This window comes from Lissotriton helveticus, chromosome 1_2, assembly GCF_964261635.1.
Source record: "Lissotriton helveticus chromosome 1_2, aLisHel1.1, whole genome shotgun sequence".
Taxonomy (NCBI): domain Eukaryota; kingdom Metazoa; phylum Chordata; class Amphibia; order Caudata; family Salamandridae; genus Lissotriton; species Lissotriton helveticus.
Genome location: NC_136058.1, coordinates 247926878 through 247944824, shown reverse-complemented (window position 1 = coordinate 247944824; position 17947 = coordinate 247926878). Strand labels below are relative to the sequence as shown.

The window sequence follows — 17947 nt, the reverse complement described above, 5'->3', positions numbered from 1 at the left end:
GAGGCTGCCTGCTTCCTGTAAGGCGCAAAGAGAGGAGACGTGACGCGGGATGGGGGCAAAGGTAAGTAAAAAAATGTATTACCTCCCCTTCCCTGCGAGACCCCCCCCCCCGTCCCCACCAGCAGTCATGCCAGCAGCGACTGGATATAAAGGCCATTTGCGCTCAACAGAGGCACACGCCAGGCAATTCCACTCTCCCCTATATTATTTGCATTAGCCCTTGAGCCGCTTGCAGCATGGATCAAAGGGGGCATAGATATTGGGGGGGAATGGGAGGATCATATCTCGTTATATGCTGACGTTGTGCTGCTCTATTTGAGCAGACCATGGCAAACATTTCATAGGCTCATCAATATACTCCATCTATTCAGCACATACTCAGGGTACCAGATAAACTGGGACAAATCCCTAATTTTTAAACTCTCCAGATAGCTGCCCAACTTACAACCGACTGTACGGCACTGACGTAGCTAGACAGATTCAAATAACTAGGCATATGGATAACTAAAACAGCAGAATAATTTTTCAACCTGAATATATATTCACAATTCGCTATGCTGCGAGAAGATACTTTACACTGTAGCCAATTGCCTATCTCTCTCCTGGGAAGGGCAGTGTTATTCAAAATGATGGCCTTCTCACGCTTACTCAACTCATTGCAAAATACCCCGCATAAGATCCCAGATACATTCTTTTGGGCTATTGAAGGTGAACAACGCAACTTACTATGGGAGGGTGACAGACCACGCGTAGCGCTTCTCAAACTACATTAGAGGGTGTACAAGGGCTGATTCGCCACTCCAGACATTCGGAATTACTACTTAGCGGACCAAATTATTAACAACAATGGCTGGATCTTTGCACCCCGCTCTGAACAGGCATATTGGGTAGATCACCAGGCAATGGGTGCTGGAGGGCATCTGGCAACACTGTACGGTAGAGACAGAGGGAGGTTGCTCCCAGAGCACACGCATCCAGTGGTAAGAGCATGGCATGCTGTTACCAAATCACTGGGCTGGAAGGACAGACTGACTCAGTAAACCCCACTGTGCGTTAGCGACATGCTGAGGGAGATGGACCACCTGCAGGGCTTTCACAAATGGACTCTTTTTGACATAGACACTCTTGGGGACATATAAAGAAATGGCAACATGCTTACGTTTAAAGAACTTCAGACAGAATTTCAACCAACAGATCGAGAGCAATTCCGATATCTACAGCTAATTGATGCCCAAAGGTGCCATATCAAATAGGGGGAACTAATACCTGAGTTTTACCCAATGGAAGACCGATTACTGCTGGACCCCCATCCCAGAGAAAGTGATCTCCCACACATATATAGGAAAATATTTAACAATCTCCCCAACCCCATGGGCCCAGTGAGAATAGAGTGGGAGACTGACCTGGGGCCGCTGGACGACGATGATTGGCAAGAAGCAATCCAAAGTCCCATGGAGATAGCTATTCGGCAAGATTCCAACTTATTCAACTCGTACTCTTCCCAAACTCTCCAACACAAAATAGGCCGAGCTGACACAGACAATTGTATTAGGTGATGCGGGGACATGGGGACATTCTTCCACATTATTTGGGATTGCCCCAAAATCCAGTGCTACTGGGTAGGAGTCCCGGAGGTGATGCCAAGAGTGCTGGGCATCCAAATACAACCAGATGCACGTTGGCAACTGGTGGGGGTCACGTGGAAGACAGGTGGCCTGCACACATCAGAACTTGGCTCATACTGGCCTCAGTGTTAGCAAAACGAAATGTAGTATGGCTGTGTGGGGCAAGGGACCCCCCAAAACTCTCTGATTGAAAGGTAGACATGGCTGATTGGTAGAAAAAGTGGTATATGAGAGCAGATGATGCCTAAAGAATTAAGGGGGAATCTGGAGCGATTGGGAGATATACAGGTCCGAATAGGGGAGGGGGAGGTGGAAGGACACTAACGTGCAAGAGCAGAATGGGGGACCCAATTTTAAGATGTATCATGTCTAATATTGTTGTATCCTATTTCATGTATGTATACCAAATGCACTCCATATATCGAAAGCTGTACAGAATATCTCTGGTTGAACACTCACACTTGTATAAATGGATCGAATCTTGTTCAATAAGATGAAATAAAAAAAAAGATAGAATGGATGTATTAAAGAATGTATTAATGAATGAATGATGTGTAAAGGGCAGGGTGACACCTAGGTGCTGGAAGAAGGGTGTTGGGTATGCTGCAGAATCTCAAAAGTAATGATACTGGAGTTCAGTCAATGAGCAATAAAGATGCTTTTATATTTTATTTTTATCTTGTCACATTTGCTATACCTCGACTACAGAGTTTAAAAGTCAGGCCATAACTTCTGGCAAAGTGCTTCTTATGTGTTTTTAAGCTAGAGATTGTCGTTTACTTCTCTTTCTCTGACTGCAAAGCTAATTGATTTTGTAAAGTGAAATTATTTGAAAATCTTGCTGGGGTACAAGCAGCATGAAAGGAAAGGCTGTAGAGCACACAACAAAAATGTAAATACATGTGAACAGTGGTGGCCAATAATTTTACCCAGGAGAGGGCCGAGTGGGCCACACATACACATTCACACCCATGCATTCACAACACTCATTGACAAGTACACATCCATTCATGCATGCATGCACCAAGCAGACCTTCGCTGTAGAGAGGGAAGGCAGCAGTCCCTCCACCGTCACAGAGTGGGATGGGGTGAGTGAAACTGCTGACCCCACCCCATTCTGTGATGTGGTGTCACTGATTGACACTCATCTCTGGCCACTTCAGGGCTTAAAACTGAAGCATCTAGCTCCAAGGCAATCAGTAACTCTCTACCTTGACGTGGGGGGAGGGTGTTGAGGCACTTTTGTCAGGCGTAGGATGTCCCACCCACAGGGCTGTGAAATTCGCAGCCTGGCAAAGTTCAGCCCAGGCAGCCAGGAGCCTGTGCTTTTTTTTTGTACAGAGTTTTATATAGCAATACCATGACCCGAAGGTATCCGATATCAGAGCGCTTTACACAAGCACCTGTTAGGTTACTTGAGGACACGTTCATTTTTTTGTTAGGAAGGGAGATTAAGTGATTTACCCAGAATCATCGGATGTTGCGCGTCCTTGCCGAGACTCGCACCCGGTTCCCCAGATTTGAGGTCGAGCCCTAGCCATTAATACAACCCCTCTCCCCCATTGGTGCATGTCTAGCTCCTGGCTGCCTCACATAACAAGAAGAGTGTCTTCCAAGCGGACCTTTGCTCAGCCTGGCAGACACTCTTCTTGCTGGGAACAAGGTGGAACGCTTGGCCTCCAGCCCACATGGACGGGCCCTGGGTGGCTGCCAGGCTGTACGTAAATGAAATGTATAACTATTTCAAAATGCATTAGCAGCTAGGAAAGGACAAAAAAAGGCACATTTTTGTAGAATTCTAAAGTGTGATGAAAACAAAGATTTTAAGAGGAGCAAATAAAAGACACTTTACTTGGTGATGTGCAAATGCCACGTTTGTTGCTGATTTCGATTTCCACACATTATGGTTTGTGCCCTATATAGTTTTAGCAGCAAAACTGTATGCCAGTGTGAATTTTGTGATCGTTTCAATAGACATGTGTTATCTATAAATGACTGTGCTATCAATCCATGCTTTGGTAATATGTTGCTGCACACCTCAATTTTAACTCCATCCTGCTGAATTGGTGCGGGTCATTTGCTACACTTGTTCTTTGTGTTTTTACAACCCCTATCACTTTGTGCGATGTAACACTGATGGCAGCACCTTTCACTCTGAAAATTAGGTGATAAATCATGGAAAAAATGATTCGAAAATCTTGAACCTGAAACTCAACTCCTCGATGAGTTTCAATCCGGTAGGGCCGAATCAGACGTTCATGTTTCGAAGGTCGGTAAATTAAGCACGATTAAACAGTAATTATGTACCCTGTTATTTACAATACTCAGAAACAGGCAGACGGCGACATGCAGCACAATACAAGAAACGTGGTCATAAGCATTACCTGTCGCTGAAACCTCCGGACAGCATCCTCCATCTGGCGCAGGCCCTCCTCTCGCCTCGCCTGCGCTGCTCGGATTTTCCCCGCTGTCCGCCTCCGCCGCATCCACTTCATGGCCAGGACCACAGTGGCCGATCCGCAAAGGATGCCGGCGAGCAGGCGGAAGTCAAACTCAGGCTCCGGGACCCGCTTCATCTTTACCTTACCGTAGAGATTCCCTTTCACTCTTTCTCTCCCTCTGTGGTGCTCAGAATTTTTTGGTCAGCTGTAAAGTAAATGGAACGTTCAGATTAAATGTTTTACCAGAGAACCGTTGAGAAGTATCTTGAAAAGGGGATGCGATCTTTACGATGTTAAAGTCTTTTCCAGCACGAAGTTGTTACTCGCATCGAGTCAATACCAGGATGTTATCAAAGAGGAGCCCGCCCTTTCAGACCGACCCTCGAGGAGAATGAATCCGCTCTCTAGCTGTGTGACATTCTTTTAAGGACAGGTCACGGAGTGTGCCAATGCCACGGTTGGCACTGCTGCCAAGAGCAGTCTAGTTACCCTGCCTCGTGAAATGTATCTGCAGTGAATGCCCCTGACTTGTAACTAAAGCTGAGAATGCTGAGCAAAAATAGCAAGTTATATATTAACCAGAACAATTGCAAATCACCAAATACACTCCTAATTTTACTACATCTCTAACCAGTGCAAATCAAAGTTCAAAGTTCAAAAAGTACTTTATTCGGTAAAAAGACAACAACCATAAAAGCAACAGTATAAATATACACATTTACACAAGGAAGTTATTTAAAAATGACGATTCTAATAAATTTCATCGACACCAATTGTTTTCCGTAATTTAAAAGCGTGTTTAAAAAAGTTTAAAGCTACAGTAACAGTTAAAACAGTGTCCATTCTCTGAAATTCTAAAAAGGCTGGGCGACATCTGTTTAAGTTCATTTCTTTGAGGAATGGGATAATGAATTTCCTACGTGGTAAAATATAAAATTTACAGAAAAATAAAATGTGGATGTCAGATTGGGACGAGGAATCATCACACGGGCAGGTAGGCAAATTTCGCATCCATTAATTCTTTTCTGGGAAGGACATGAGTCTAAAAGCAATGTTTAGTCTAAAACGGGACAAGAGAAATCTATCATAATTAGACATCAGCAGGGTTAAGTATGGCTGTACTTTGTCACCAGTTAATAACAATAGATGCGAGGTAATAGTCTTTTTTCTCATTTCCTCTCGCCTTCTCTTTTCCTCGAGGTATTCGATGCACAGTTTTTTCAACACTTTTCTGGATATATTGCACATTAAAAGTGGGTCCTCATAATATTTTTGGCAACCAATATCAGTAAAAAAACGTTAAACGTAATCTAGCCATTCAAATCTACCCACATTGTCCAGTTTTAATACATCCTGCAACATGGCCTGATTCATGACACACTCATTAGTTGTCCATACCCTATGCCACAAGAGGATGGGTTGCGTTTTAATTGTGTCAGATATATGGGGTTGTCTCAGTTCAATATGAATGATGTAAGTCGCCACACTTTGTGGGACTGTTAGGACATCCCTCAAAAATGTGTTTTCGGCTGTTTGAATTGATTCTATGTTCGAATATCCCCAAAGACCCGAGCCATACAAAGCTACTAGTATACACGTGGCATTATATATACTTAAAATTTCTCGAATTGGTTTCTTGCCCAGCTTTTTAAAAAAATTCTTTAAGGCCATTATTGTTTTTAGGAACAGAAGAGTTCTGGCCTTTACAGCACTTGTCCAAACCCCAGATTCATGGAACAAAATACCAAGATAGGGAAAAGTGGGAGTGTTTTCCAGAGGAACATTATTTATAAACATACGTTGCATCTGCTTTCTAGATCTTATGCCACAGTTCATGGAGAAGGTTTTACTACAATTGATTTTTAAATCTAAACCCGACATGAACTTCTCAAACGATATTATCAAGTTTTGTAAGGCTAAGGGAGTGCGTGCCATTAGGACTGCATCATCCGCATACAAGAGTGCAGGGATAGATCTCTTGCCAACCCTGGGCATATCCCTGCACTCCTGCAGCAGATGGTGCTCAAGTCCATTTATGTATACTAGAAATAGGAATGGGGCCAGGACACACCCCTGGCGTACTCCGCGTCCCACGCCAAATTTTCTGGTACATTCGCCCCCTTACCATAACGAACTGATGATGTGGCTCCTGCGTATAGTTCTCTCAGAAAACAGAGGATGGGATCTTCCACACCCAACCCTTTCAAGATTACCCACAGTTTGACATGTGACACAGTCGAAAGCCGACGATAAGTCTACAAACGTGAGGAACAAGCGTTCACCTTTTAGCCTCGTGTACTTTTGCTGAATAGTCATTAAATTTAAACATTGTTCAACAGTTCCAATGCCCTTCTGAAATCCATACTGTAGGTCACTCATTATCTCATTCTCCTCTGCCCAGCTTTGAAGTCTTGCCAAGATGATTCTCCCGAGGATTTTTATCGATGAGTCTAGAAGGGAGATTGGTCTATAACAAATGCAGTTTTGTCTATCTCCCTTCTTATATATCGGCACAATGACCGAGGTAAACCAAGATGGATTTAAGCCCCTTGCTAGTGCGGCATTGAAACGCTGTACCAGCATGGGGCCCCAGATCTCGATATTTGCTTTATACAGGTCTGCCGGAATCCCATCAGGACCTGCGGCCTTGCCACCCTTCGTTGCCTCCTTTTGGATCACATTTTTTCTCTTTTTTAAAGCCTCATTATATAATTTCTTAAAACTTCTTATTTCCAAAGGGTCTCGGGGTGTCCTATGGATAGCATGTTTCAAATTAGTCAAGGCCCTTGTACATGCATTATCGAACCAGGTTTTCTTACCCTTTGCCCAAGACTTTACCTCCACCCGCAGACTATTTTTAATTGTTGAAGCAATTTTATTAAAATGCTCTAATATCTGCTCACTATTGGACTTCTCACCCAGGCAAATCGCGAAACTATCCGAACACACCGACAGCAATTTGCCTAGGAACATATCTGGGACGCCCCTACCCCATTTTAGAGTATACCCATTTTGTCTCCCAGGTACCACATCAGGAGCTGTGCATAAGGAATCCACGTCTTCATGCTGTTCCGCAAATGGGTTTTCAACCTCCATTATTTGGGGTAAATGGTCACTTACTGGTAACTCCATAGGCTTTATCCTAATGATTTTATGACTAAAACTATTTAAGGAAATAATGTAGTCAATAGTGGAGGATGCTCCTCTACCAATAAATGTGGGCATAAAGGGAGTGGGTATATGAGCTATCTCATTAGCATAACCCAAATCATACATAAACAATATTTCATTTAATAAATCCCCAATCAAGTAGGTGGTCAAAATGTGTTAGGGTAATCTCCTGGTCTAACATTAGTCCACAGATACCTTGTTTCCCCCCCCCCCCATAAAATTATGACTTCCTTGTCGTTTTTGTCTATTTCGTATTGTATGTCCTCCCTCAGCATTTTTAAGGTGCTAGGAATTTCATTTTTTGGGATATTGTTATAGAAGTTGATAACCACAACTTTAATTCCCCTCTTGTTGCTTAAGGTTATTAATTGATAATTACAGGATTTCGGCGTAAAACATACCCACTCATACTTGAGCTGGTTTGAGAGGAACAGAATTAGGCCTCCCTTTGCTCTCCCCGGTTGCCCCCCACTGCCGGGGTGAAGAAAGTTCTATAACTATTTATATACACAGGAACAGTAGACCAGGTTTCTTGAAGGGCCAGAATATCACGACCATTTATAACAGTTTCCCAAAATGGATTTTTAATTTTCTGCCTTAATCCTGCCACATTCCAAAATAGCAATGAACAGGATTTACTATATTCATTTACTACGGGATCAGACAGGGACGCATTACCCAGAACCTTATCATGTGGCGGGGAACTCACTCCTCTATACTTATCCCCCTCTTTTAAATCAAGGGTACTGAAGGGCTTGCAACAAACTTCTTCAGTCTCACCAGGGTTCTCTATACAGGCAGTTTCTACTCGTATAATGGCCTCATTGCCTTCCCATGACTTCTGATCTTTTTCAATTCCCTTGATTTCACCAATATACTCCCCTAGTCCTAATATTTTGTTTTGGCGAGTATCCTTCTTGTGTCAATCCACATAATCAAGACCTGAGAAAACATCAAATCTATTATTAGTTGGAATATTATAAGCAGGTAGAGCTATACCTCTACCATCCCAGAAATAATTATTTCCAAAACTAGGGCCTGGGGTTGATGGATAAAACTGCCTAGGACGGAAGTTAAATAATCTATGTGGTTGAGAAAAAGGAATCTGGCTATAATCTTGATGGTTAAATCCAAACCTGTTAAAGGGTTGCTTTTCTACTTCCCGATTTTTAGGATGGGGAACTGGGCGGTATGGGTAGAAGTAGCTAAGATAATGTGTGGAGATGGAATCGCTACTTCTTGAGTCATACCAATCCCCAATATGCCTAACAGCTCTTTGATCTTTAAAGTTGACTATAATTGCATCCCCTTTCTTGTCTTTGGGTCTTGAACCCACCCAGGTTGAACGCCTGACATTTAAAATTTCCCCGTTAATGTGGGCAGGCAAAGGTCTGTTGTTACATAGCCAATAAATGACTTTGTTTCCTAGGGCTCGATGGTCTTCCCTAGTACCTAAAGGGAGCTCAGGGACACCCGTCATGACAATCGCATAAGGGGCAGCTTCTGGTGGTAAATCAACTATTCTATGCGACTCCCAGTTTGTATTTTGCGGATGTCCAACCCCATTATCTTTAGAGACCTTATTTTGCGGGGGTTCTGACTTTTCTTCTAGAATCAAATTATGATCCCTTTGCTCGCTTGCTTTATTTGTACTTTGAACTTTGAAAGCTGGCTTCATCTTCAGCAAAGGGGGTGTCTGTACTTTTTTGGGGAAAGAGAGGTTGACTCAATTCCAACATGGTTAGGTGTTATGGAGGGAATGAAGCATGGTGGAGCTGTTTTTGTTGCTAACCTCGTTTTTACAGGTATTACACTGGGATTTATGTTATTTAACCCCTTCGCCAATTCCGATAATAGGAGTGTGTTTTTTTCCATCTTCTTATCAATCAAATCTAGGAGCGTGTTGATCAGGCTGGTCTTTTCTATAAGGGGTTTCATTAATGATGTGACCAAGATTTAAATTTTTTCCAACAAGCCACCCTCACTAATAGCAAAGTCAGTTGTCATTAAGGTGACCCTAGGTGGGATCAGTGAATCATTCGACTGTAACAGTGTTGAAGTTGGACCCCTCTTTTGTACTTTGCCGTGTCGATTCTTTAATGGGTAACCCCTTCTTTTTTTGGTTTTGGCCTTGGGTGTTGACATATAGTTTGTATTAGGAGAAGATGTAATAGAAAATCTAGGCAAATTAGATAACCCTTCATCATTATTGTTGTATGAACTCAACAAAGACACACAGGTAGTGGGAGGTGTGCTCAACAGGGAGACATCAGAGCTAGGATTGGCCGACATTCCTCCTTTATCCTCTGTATCTATCGTATTAACTAAACCATTTTGTATTAGTTTAATGTTTGTTAAGTTCAGCGGTGGTACAGTCCCTATTTGCCCCAGGGAGGATCGTCTTCCAATCAGTGAGTCCAGGGAAAGTCCCTTTTTAGGGTTAGCAGTGTCTACTATTTTGTTATACTGTTTCCCCGTACGTCTCGGTTGTGCTTTTTAAATTTTCTGACCGATCTTGGGGGTGACGGAGCATGCTCTATAACCTCCATAGGGATGTCTGGCCGATCTTTATGCCTTTCGGCATGTACCTGAGCCAACGCCGTCACAGTTTTCCTTACTCCAATTGGGGGATTATTAGGCATCAACGTGTCTGCCACTGAGAGGGACGCCTCTTCCTGTATAGTTTTAGGACTCCCATGACCTAATGAAGCCCTTCTGTCAATATTTATCTGATTTACCTTCTTTATTAGGTAATTATCCATGGTACCCTGACCAGATACAAATTTATCACAGTTACCTTCAGACATCACATGAATAAATATTACTACACACAACCCCAAAACAATAGGCACTATTTGCCCGTACCAAATGATGGAATATAGACTCACAGTGCGTTACATAGGGTCCTTCCCCGCAAAATCAAATCCTGTGGCCCAGTCCAGTTTCCTCAGGCCTAAGAGGGCCCGCCCTTTGCCCAGGCTTAGCCCCGGGCACTCCCGCGCGCTCCCGCAACGCGGATGGGAAGCTTGATTTATGGCACCTCCGGGCGCACGAGGTGACGTGGCGCCGCACAGCCCCCTGGGGATGGTAGTCCTCCGCTCGGCGGCCGCTTCGGTGGAAATGCGGCGGCGGGAGGACTATGAGTCATCGGGACAGCTCTTTCTGGCGGCAACAAGCAGTCTCGGGCTTTCAACAGGCAGAGTAGCAGGGACACACGCTCCCCCGATGGGAAGCTTGATTTATGGCGCCTCCGGTCGCGCGAGGTGACGTGGCGCCGCACAGCCCCCTGGGGATGGTAGTCCTCCGCTCGGCGGCCGCTTCGGTGGAAATGCGGCGGCGGGAGGACTACGAGTCAGCGGGACAGCTCTTTCAGGCGGCAACAAGCAGTCTCAGGCTTTCAGCAGGCAGGGTAGCAGGGACACACGCTCCCCCGATGGGAAGCTTGATTTATGGCGCCTCCGGGCGCACGAGGTGACGTGGCGGGACAGCTCTTTCTGGCGGCAACAACCAGTCTCGGGCTCTCAGCAGGGTAGCAGTGCAAATCAAGCTCCAGCCAAGCCTTGAGGTTAGTCAATACCCACATGTGGAGTCCAATGCACAAAGGTAAGTTTGTGCATGTAGACACCTAGACATAACTCTATAGTTTTTGCTATTCACCAATTACAGGTGGAGATTTACTTCTAAATGTGAGCTTACATGTGTCTAACCCATCCAAACGGGGGTGGACCTTCTCTTGAACAATTTTCAGAGTGTAAAGGTAATGCAAGTAATTTTTCACCTATTAGCCATGCTTTGCAGACTGTCTTTAAAATGACATTATATGCAAAATTGAGTTTTGAATTAAAAGTGCTTCCAAAGTAGTAATCTACCTTATTTTTATGTATAAGTCACCACTAAGGTCTCCCCTAGGTGCCTCAAGGGTGAAGTGCCATGTAACTAGAAGCAGGGACATTATAAAATATGTTTTATAAGCCCTGGCTTGGAAATAACAACCACATTCGTTTTTCTCCATTGTAGATAATAAGCTCCATAGGCTAATAATCTTTAATTTAGGTATAAAGATTGATAGGAAGGAGCTCAAAACATCATTCTAGAACTTAAAATGATATTTATGATAAATCCAACATGCTTGCAACTGTTAGATTTATAATACCTTTTACAGAAAATAAGTGATTAAACTCTCTTTTCTGTAAGCCAAAATCCAGCCTTCCATCTGCCTTCTCCGTGTTGGAGTGCCTCTGCCAAGCTGAGCCTAGCAGTCTAATTGTTGAAATTGGCATTGTATATACACATAAGCGGCGTTCATTTGTGTTCACTGTACCCCTTGTTGTAAGCAGAACGGATATCGCTAAAACACTGACTGTGTTATCCCGCTAGCATAGACCCATGCACACACGTACACGACAGCCATTTTAGGTATCATGGTCTCCCTGTCCACGATCGATCATCAGCCCCTTCCCTGACCCTGCAAGCTTCCCCCATGTACCCTGACTGCCCCCGCTCTCACACGCACAAGTCATGAGCCCTCCCCTCCCGCATGACTCTGTCTCTGAGAAATCGCACCCCGCGCCTGACCAAACCCCTCCTGTCCCTCCATGAATACCCCTCCTTTGATGACCTCTTCCTCTGAACCTAATTGTTTGCACGGACCGCTGGTCATCCCTTAGCCCGAGGATACAGTTTATTGCCCACTACTGTATGCACTCGCCTCTCTTGAAAATAGCCGCTATTGATCATGACCACCCCACCCCCTGAGATTCGATCAGGAGCACACATTCCAACGGAATCAACAGCACACTCAGCTGCATGACAGCCCCCTCCTATTGTATGGAGGATAAGGGCCCCTACTGTAGCCACGTGTTGGACTATCTTCGTACTTTACAATGTCTTGATTGTAATGAAGGATGTGTGTGTGTCATAAACCTGTGTATAAAAGACGAAGCCTCAGAGAAACTTGTTAGAGCACCTCCCGAAGACACTATGCGAGTGTCCCAAATGACATGCTCTCCTCATGAGTAATAAACTCTGTTCTTGTTTTCCTACTTCCAGTGCCCGTCTCTTCATTTGGTAATTATTTATGATGGGAACGAAGAGTCGCCCTGCACCAGCAGCCTGGGCATCGGGTGCGATATGGGCTGACTTTTCAACAATTGGCGTCCCAACGCGGGGCCCATCAGCGACATAAGGTCCGGTAAGAGAGGTCCAGACGATGGGGTGAACATCTAAATGATTGGAGTATACCTGCCTTGAGAGGGCCCTCGTCCGGCTGCCGATTGAATGAACTTCACCGATTCCGAATGGACCTCTCTCAAGTGACCTATTGTCCTGACTGGAATCCCACAGGAATGCTGCGGTAAAAACATGGAGAAAGAGAACGATCGGGCGCTGGAAAAAGGAAGGCGAAGAACTGTCCACATGGTCCGGTCCGGGTAAGGTCGTGACACACGACAAATTGCGAAATTGATTGATTGATTGTTTGAAAATACTAGTATTACTTATTGATTGTCTCTGAGAGATTCTCTATTTGCAAACAAGCACAGAGTCGCCATACTCTGTTTAGTCTTTGCAGATAGTGAAGGATAGGTAATGCAGACTTTTGTCCCCATTGTAATCCGTCATACCTATTTTTCTCCCCATTGATTGATTGTTTGAATCGAGCATTGAATTGTTCGAAGTTGGTTCTCTTAAGGATCTTCTCTGCCTGCAAACGGGGAAGAATAGGAATATTCTCTCTCCCTTTGCAGATAGTGAAGGGTAGGTAACGCAAACCTTTAACACGTCGTACCTATTTCGTTCCTCATTGATTGATTGTTTGTCCGAACATTTGACTGTTTGGAAATTGGTTCTTTTTGGAGGTATTCCCTGTTTGCAAATAACATAGGAAAAATCTTTTGCAAGTAGTGAAGGGTAGGTAATGCGGACCTTTGTCCCCCGTTGGATTCTGTCATGCCTATCTACTCCCCACTGATTGATATGCCAGTTTCACCCGGACCATTTACTAGAGGTAGGTCATCTGGCTCGACCAGAGAGCACCCCTAGTGAAAAGGACATATACAATAATAACAAAGTGATCACTGTATCCTGTTAACAGAAACTTTAGCATGAAACAACCTGGAAAGAAAGGAATAGGAGAACGAAATCAGTAGGCCACTGATGAACTTTTTATTAAATAACGAACAAGAAAACGATAACAATAGTTAATGATAAAATCTATTACTGTCCTAGAAACAAGAAACTTTAGAAATAAGCCCGTAATAAGAAACCTGAGAACAGTAAGAGAAACCAAGCGTGGCATTGCAACGGCCACAAGGCAGCGAGGTTTCATCGCCCCTCACTGCCCCAAACATGTCTGTCCCACCACCTGCCACGCCCAATAACGGCAACCTGAGAAAGATACAAAGCAACAGACATCCGCCCCATTCTGGAAACTTCCAAAGTGCAACAGGGTTGCGGCTACGCCCAGCCGGAAGCAACACATATAGGGCGGGTCCTGCTGCCAACCGTCGGCCGGAGATCATCACGTAGGGTGTAGCCGGAGGAGAGGCCGAGGCCGAGGCCGAGGCCGAAGGGACCCGGCCAAGGGGACTGCTACGACAACCCTGGAGAGTTGCAGGGGGGGAATGTCTATGTCCTCGACCCTCCCCTCTCTCTCCCAGTCTGGACCAGCATCCATGGAGGGCCTGGGAGTGGAGAGGCCACTACACGAAAGGCCCAGGAGAGGCGCCAAGCGCCAAGGTCTGTCCCAAGGATGGACTAAGGGACCCGTTCCTGGGGCCAGGGCGAAGAGCGTCCGGCCGCCATCAACCGGAGGCCCGACCCGAAAACATGCCAGGCGCCACTTCTTTCTTCAATAATGGCTGCGACAACCCTGGGGGGGGGGATGTCTTGCACATGCCTCCAACCCCCCCCCTCGTCCTCATCGCCTGGTTTGGCCATAACAAATGTCAAGCGAGACGCCGTGGGGTGCACTGGGAGGGAGAGACGGTGCAAACAAGTCTCTCCCGGCTCCCCAGGTGGAGGCTTCCCAGCTGCACCCTCAGCGCTCCAGGCGCCCGGAAAAGGGTTCTTCCACTGTGGCGATGCTGCAACGCCTCGCCCGGCAGGGTGGAGCCCGTCCGCTCATTTGACCCCGCGATCGCCGGTGTCTGCCGAACTCTCAAAATGGCGATCGACCTGGCAAGAGCGGGCCCAGCATGAAGGAATGGCCCGGTCACTTGTTGACTCCACCACCATAGTTCTCCACGACCTTGAAGATTCTAGAGGAGCCGCGGGAGTCCCCGACCCCCGCAGATACCCCCGATGGGGAATGACTGCCATGATTGCCCACGGAACAATGGAAATGTAGCTGCAGGACGTCGGCGCTTCCATGCTGTCGCCAGCCTCAGTTTGAATGACTAGAATCCTGCAGACTACAGTTCGGATCAGTTCCGGTGAAAGCACAGTATGACCCGGTAGGAACATTGTTGCCTCCCTCCCCTTTTTTGATTGATGGTTCAGACCACCGATCCTTTCTTTTGCCCTTTAACGGAACTTTTGGACTGCCAAAAGAAGCTCTGGGCCAACCACGAGTTATTAGAAATTTAGACTATGCCTGGTTCGGCCTGACCGCACCCAAAATGGCGCCGATGCAAATGAAACTTTCAACTCCTTGTTGTACCCCGATTATTCGGCCCTGGTGTCATGAGATATGTATGAAGGGTTTTTTAACCACATGAATTGATATAGGATGTGTACTAATTATATGTTCGGACAATTAATTGATTCAGGATGTGTACTGTCAGTTCGGGAAATGAATTGATATGGGATGGGTACTGGCTATATGTTCGGACAATGAATTGATATTGGGTGGGTACTGATTATGTGTTCAGACGGTAAATTGACATCAGATGGGTATTAATTGAACATTCGGACAATGAATTGTTGTTAAGTTTGGCGCATCATGATTATTGAAAGTTGGAAGCCCAACACTCATGACACTCGCTCACACTGAAGTCTCGACATGAATTTGTTGCACTTGTCGCACTTTTAGATTATGAAATAAACGACCACCGACTCCATTATAGTACGTAGAAATATTGCAAAAATGAAGGGTCCAAGTTTTCGTTGTGTGCGTTTTTCCTTTTTGGACAGCCAAAAAGTCACCGCTAAAGATCCTGGTGTTTAGCCTATACTTTATGTGCTACCTGTATACAAAGAGTCACACTAACGGTCCACCGGGGCTTAAAACGCCCAGTTGGCAGGGACTGCATCCCGTGGAGATAGGCCGAGTATGCAGTAAGTAAAAGCCTTTCTGGGTTTATGCACGCTAATGTATCTATCAATGTAGCCCCTGCCCCCCTTCTTTTTCCCTCTCTCTGCAGGTCACATCGGAATATCAATCAGTGTATGAAAACGGTGTTCTAGCGGACGAAGAGACGGGAAAAAAGGGTTTGAATATGGTACCTAACCGCAACAAGCAAACCATGACTATTTTCTCTCTCTGAACTTAGCGCCTGGGAGGGCAGCCTGAAGGGGAAACCACAAAATGTAACTTCGCTTGGCACCCCGAATAGTACAACTAAAATGACGTGCGCTAATGAATAAGCACCCCACAATTAATTAACTAGGGAAAGTTAAGGAATATTTTGGGGTGAGGTACATTTAAAATCTACTGCATCCTTCTTCGCACCCTCCTAGACATGTAACTCCAAGCTGCCCCATTGTTCTCCAACTGACACCAACCGTTGTCTCAGCCTGGAAACACATTTGCTAAAAAATGACTCGAATAAACCACCGTGAGCATTAGCCCGACCAGGTTAGTTCATGACCAATTGCCAAAGGCGTAAGTGTGTACAATCAAAGCCACCAGTAAGGGCAGCCGACGGTTAAAAGAGAAGAAGAAGGTAAAAAGAGCTTAGGATGCTAAGAATGCACAGCATACAGAAAGGGATAATTTTGTCCAATAACTGTTTTATGTTTTGTCTTGGATTTTCGTACATAATACATGTACTGTCTTCTCCGCCTGAGTTTGTGTATACGTGATGCATGGATCTACGTCATCCCTCTGTCTGTATTTCCGTAGTACTTAATCCCTGTTGTTCTGTGTGCACTGGATGGCCCATTATTGTACACGTCTCTCTCTCCCCCTCTCTTTCTCTCTCCATGTCACACGTGTACTGAATGGACCACTTCGAGTGCTGTCTCTCTCTCTCTCTCTCTCTCTCTCTCTCTCTCCCTCTCTCTCTTTCTCTCTCTCTCTCTCTCCCTCTTTCCTCTCACCCCCCTCTCTCTCTCTCTCTCTCTCACTCTCTCTCTCTCTCTCTCTCTCTCTCTCTCTCTCTCTCTCTCTCTCACTCTCTAAACCCCCCTGTTCCCTCTTTCCTTGTATGGTAACTTTGTGCCCCTCCCGGCACAACACCTAATTGGGTTTCCTCGAACACAAAGGTGTTTGGAAAAATTGACAGGAACTAAAACGACTGTAACTTGCCATATTACTACCTCTCCTTTCTGCAAAACAATAGAACCCAAGTTGGTCATGAAAGAAAGGACGGGTCAGACGACTAACGTCCCGTAATCTGGCCTTTATAGGGGGACTATAACGTCAATGGCCTCCAGTTTCTCAGTTCGCTAAAAATGCAATTCCCAATGCACAGATTACTTCGCTCCTCTGCACTTAAGTGTGGATGTCCAGAGTACCCCACTTCTCCCGATCGACCCCAGCTCCCTGCCCAAAACGTCCCCGTTTCCCCCGATTAACCCCAGCTTCATGTCATCTACCCTCGAAAGCGAAATTGATGACCTTGATTAACGTTCACTCCCCAAGAAGAGCATGTTTTACGTCCACCCCCTAACCCTTCTTCATGACGATAACGCCCCACTTACAAGAGTTAGCCGACCCCGAAGGGAGATGTAAGATGGTCGATACTTGGGTTAAAGGGAAGGGCGAGTCTCTACATAAGGACTCGACCTTGTGTTTGCTATAATACACTGTGTATAAAAGTCCAATTTCTCTCCACGTGCGTCACGAATAAGCGACGAACAGGGTTATGAATTCCATAAGCAATGCACTCCTACAGACTCCATAAATGACGACTTCTGACTGTGACCGATGAACTTATCCCCCACCTACATAGGATTGGGGACGGAATTGAGATGTATAAATGTCTTCTCCTGCCAATTTTTCTAAAACTTGTTTTCTACCCATTCAAAGATATAATCACCGGAGGAGAGGAGCTGGACGTAACGCACAGCCTGGCCGCAGATCATGGAGTGTTGTATAGCTCCTATATATCCTTATATCGTGTTAAGTTAGCATAGGTACATTTGAGATTTAAACGCCATTTTTCCTTTCTTGCAACTTCTGCACACGACCCTTAATTGTTGACTTAGCTTTCAACCTAGTGGTTTGCCGTGGTGTATGTGAGAATAATATGTTATTGCTCTGATATCAGTTTTGTTTAATAAACCATGTCTGCACGGAGAGTGCTGAAGTTTCAGGGGCAACACGATATGGAATTGTTATGAGGTCTGATCTCCACGCCTTCATAGTCATAACACAAGTGCAGCCTTTGCCAACTTGGGCTTGAGGCGGGATTGATATTGCTTTGCACGAGAATAGTTAACACACTTGATGCGGTGCACATGCAGAGAGAGCTGGTGTATGCTGATGTGATTCCTTCATGCTAGGACACTAAGGTATGGGCCCGCCCTAAAACAACCCAAAGAGACCTT

The 17947-nt window shown here is 45.3% G+C and overlaps 1 protein-coding gene across 1 annotated transcript in view; it reads right to left on the bottom strand.

Moving 5' to 3' along the window:
* LOC144800408 (vitamin D3 hydroxylase-associated protein-like) overlaps nucleotides 1–4585 on the bottom strand; it is a 387916-nt gene extending 383331 nt beyond the window's left edge. Inside the window, exons 1-2 of the mRNA XM_078671679.1 lie at nucleotides 4394–4585; nucleotides 4010–4271 (exon numbers count right to left, since the gene is read on the bottom strand). Coding sequence (XP_078527805.1) covers nucleotides 4010–4201 — 192 coding nt within the window. The 5' untranslated portion in view covers nucleotides 4202–4271; nucleotides 4394–4585. The remainder of the gene's footprint in view (nucleotides 1–4009; nucleotides 4272–4393) is intronic.
* Between the last annotated feature and the right edge of the window lie 13362 nt (nucleotides 4586–17947).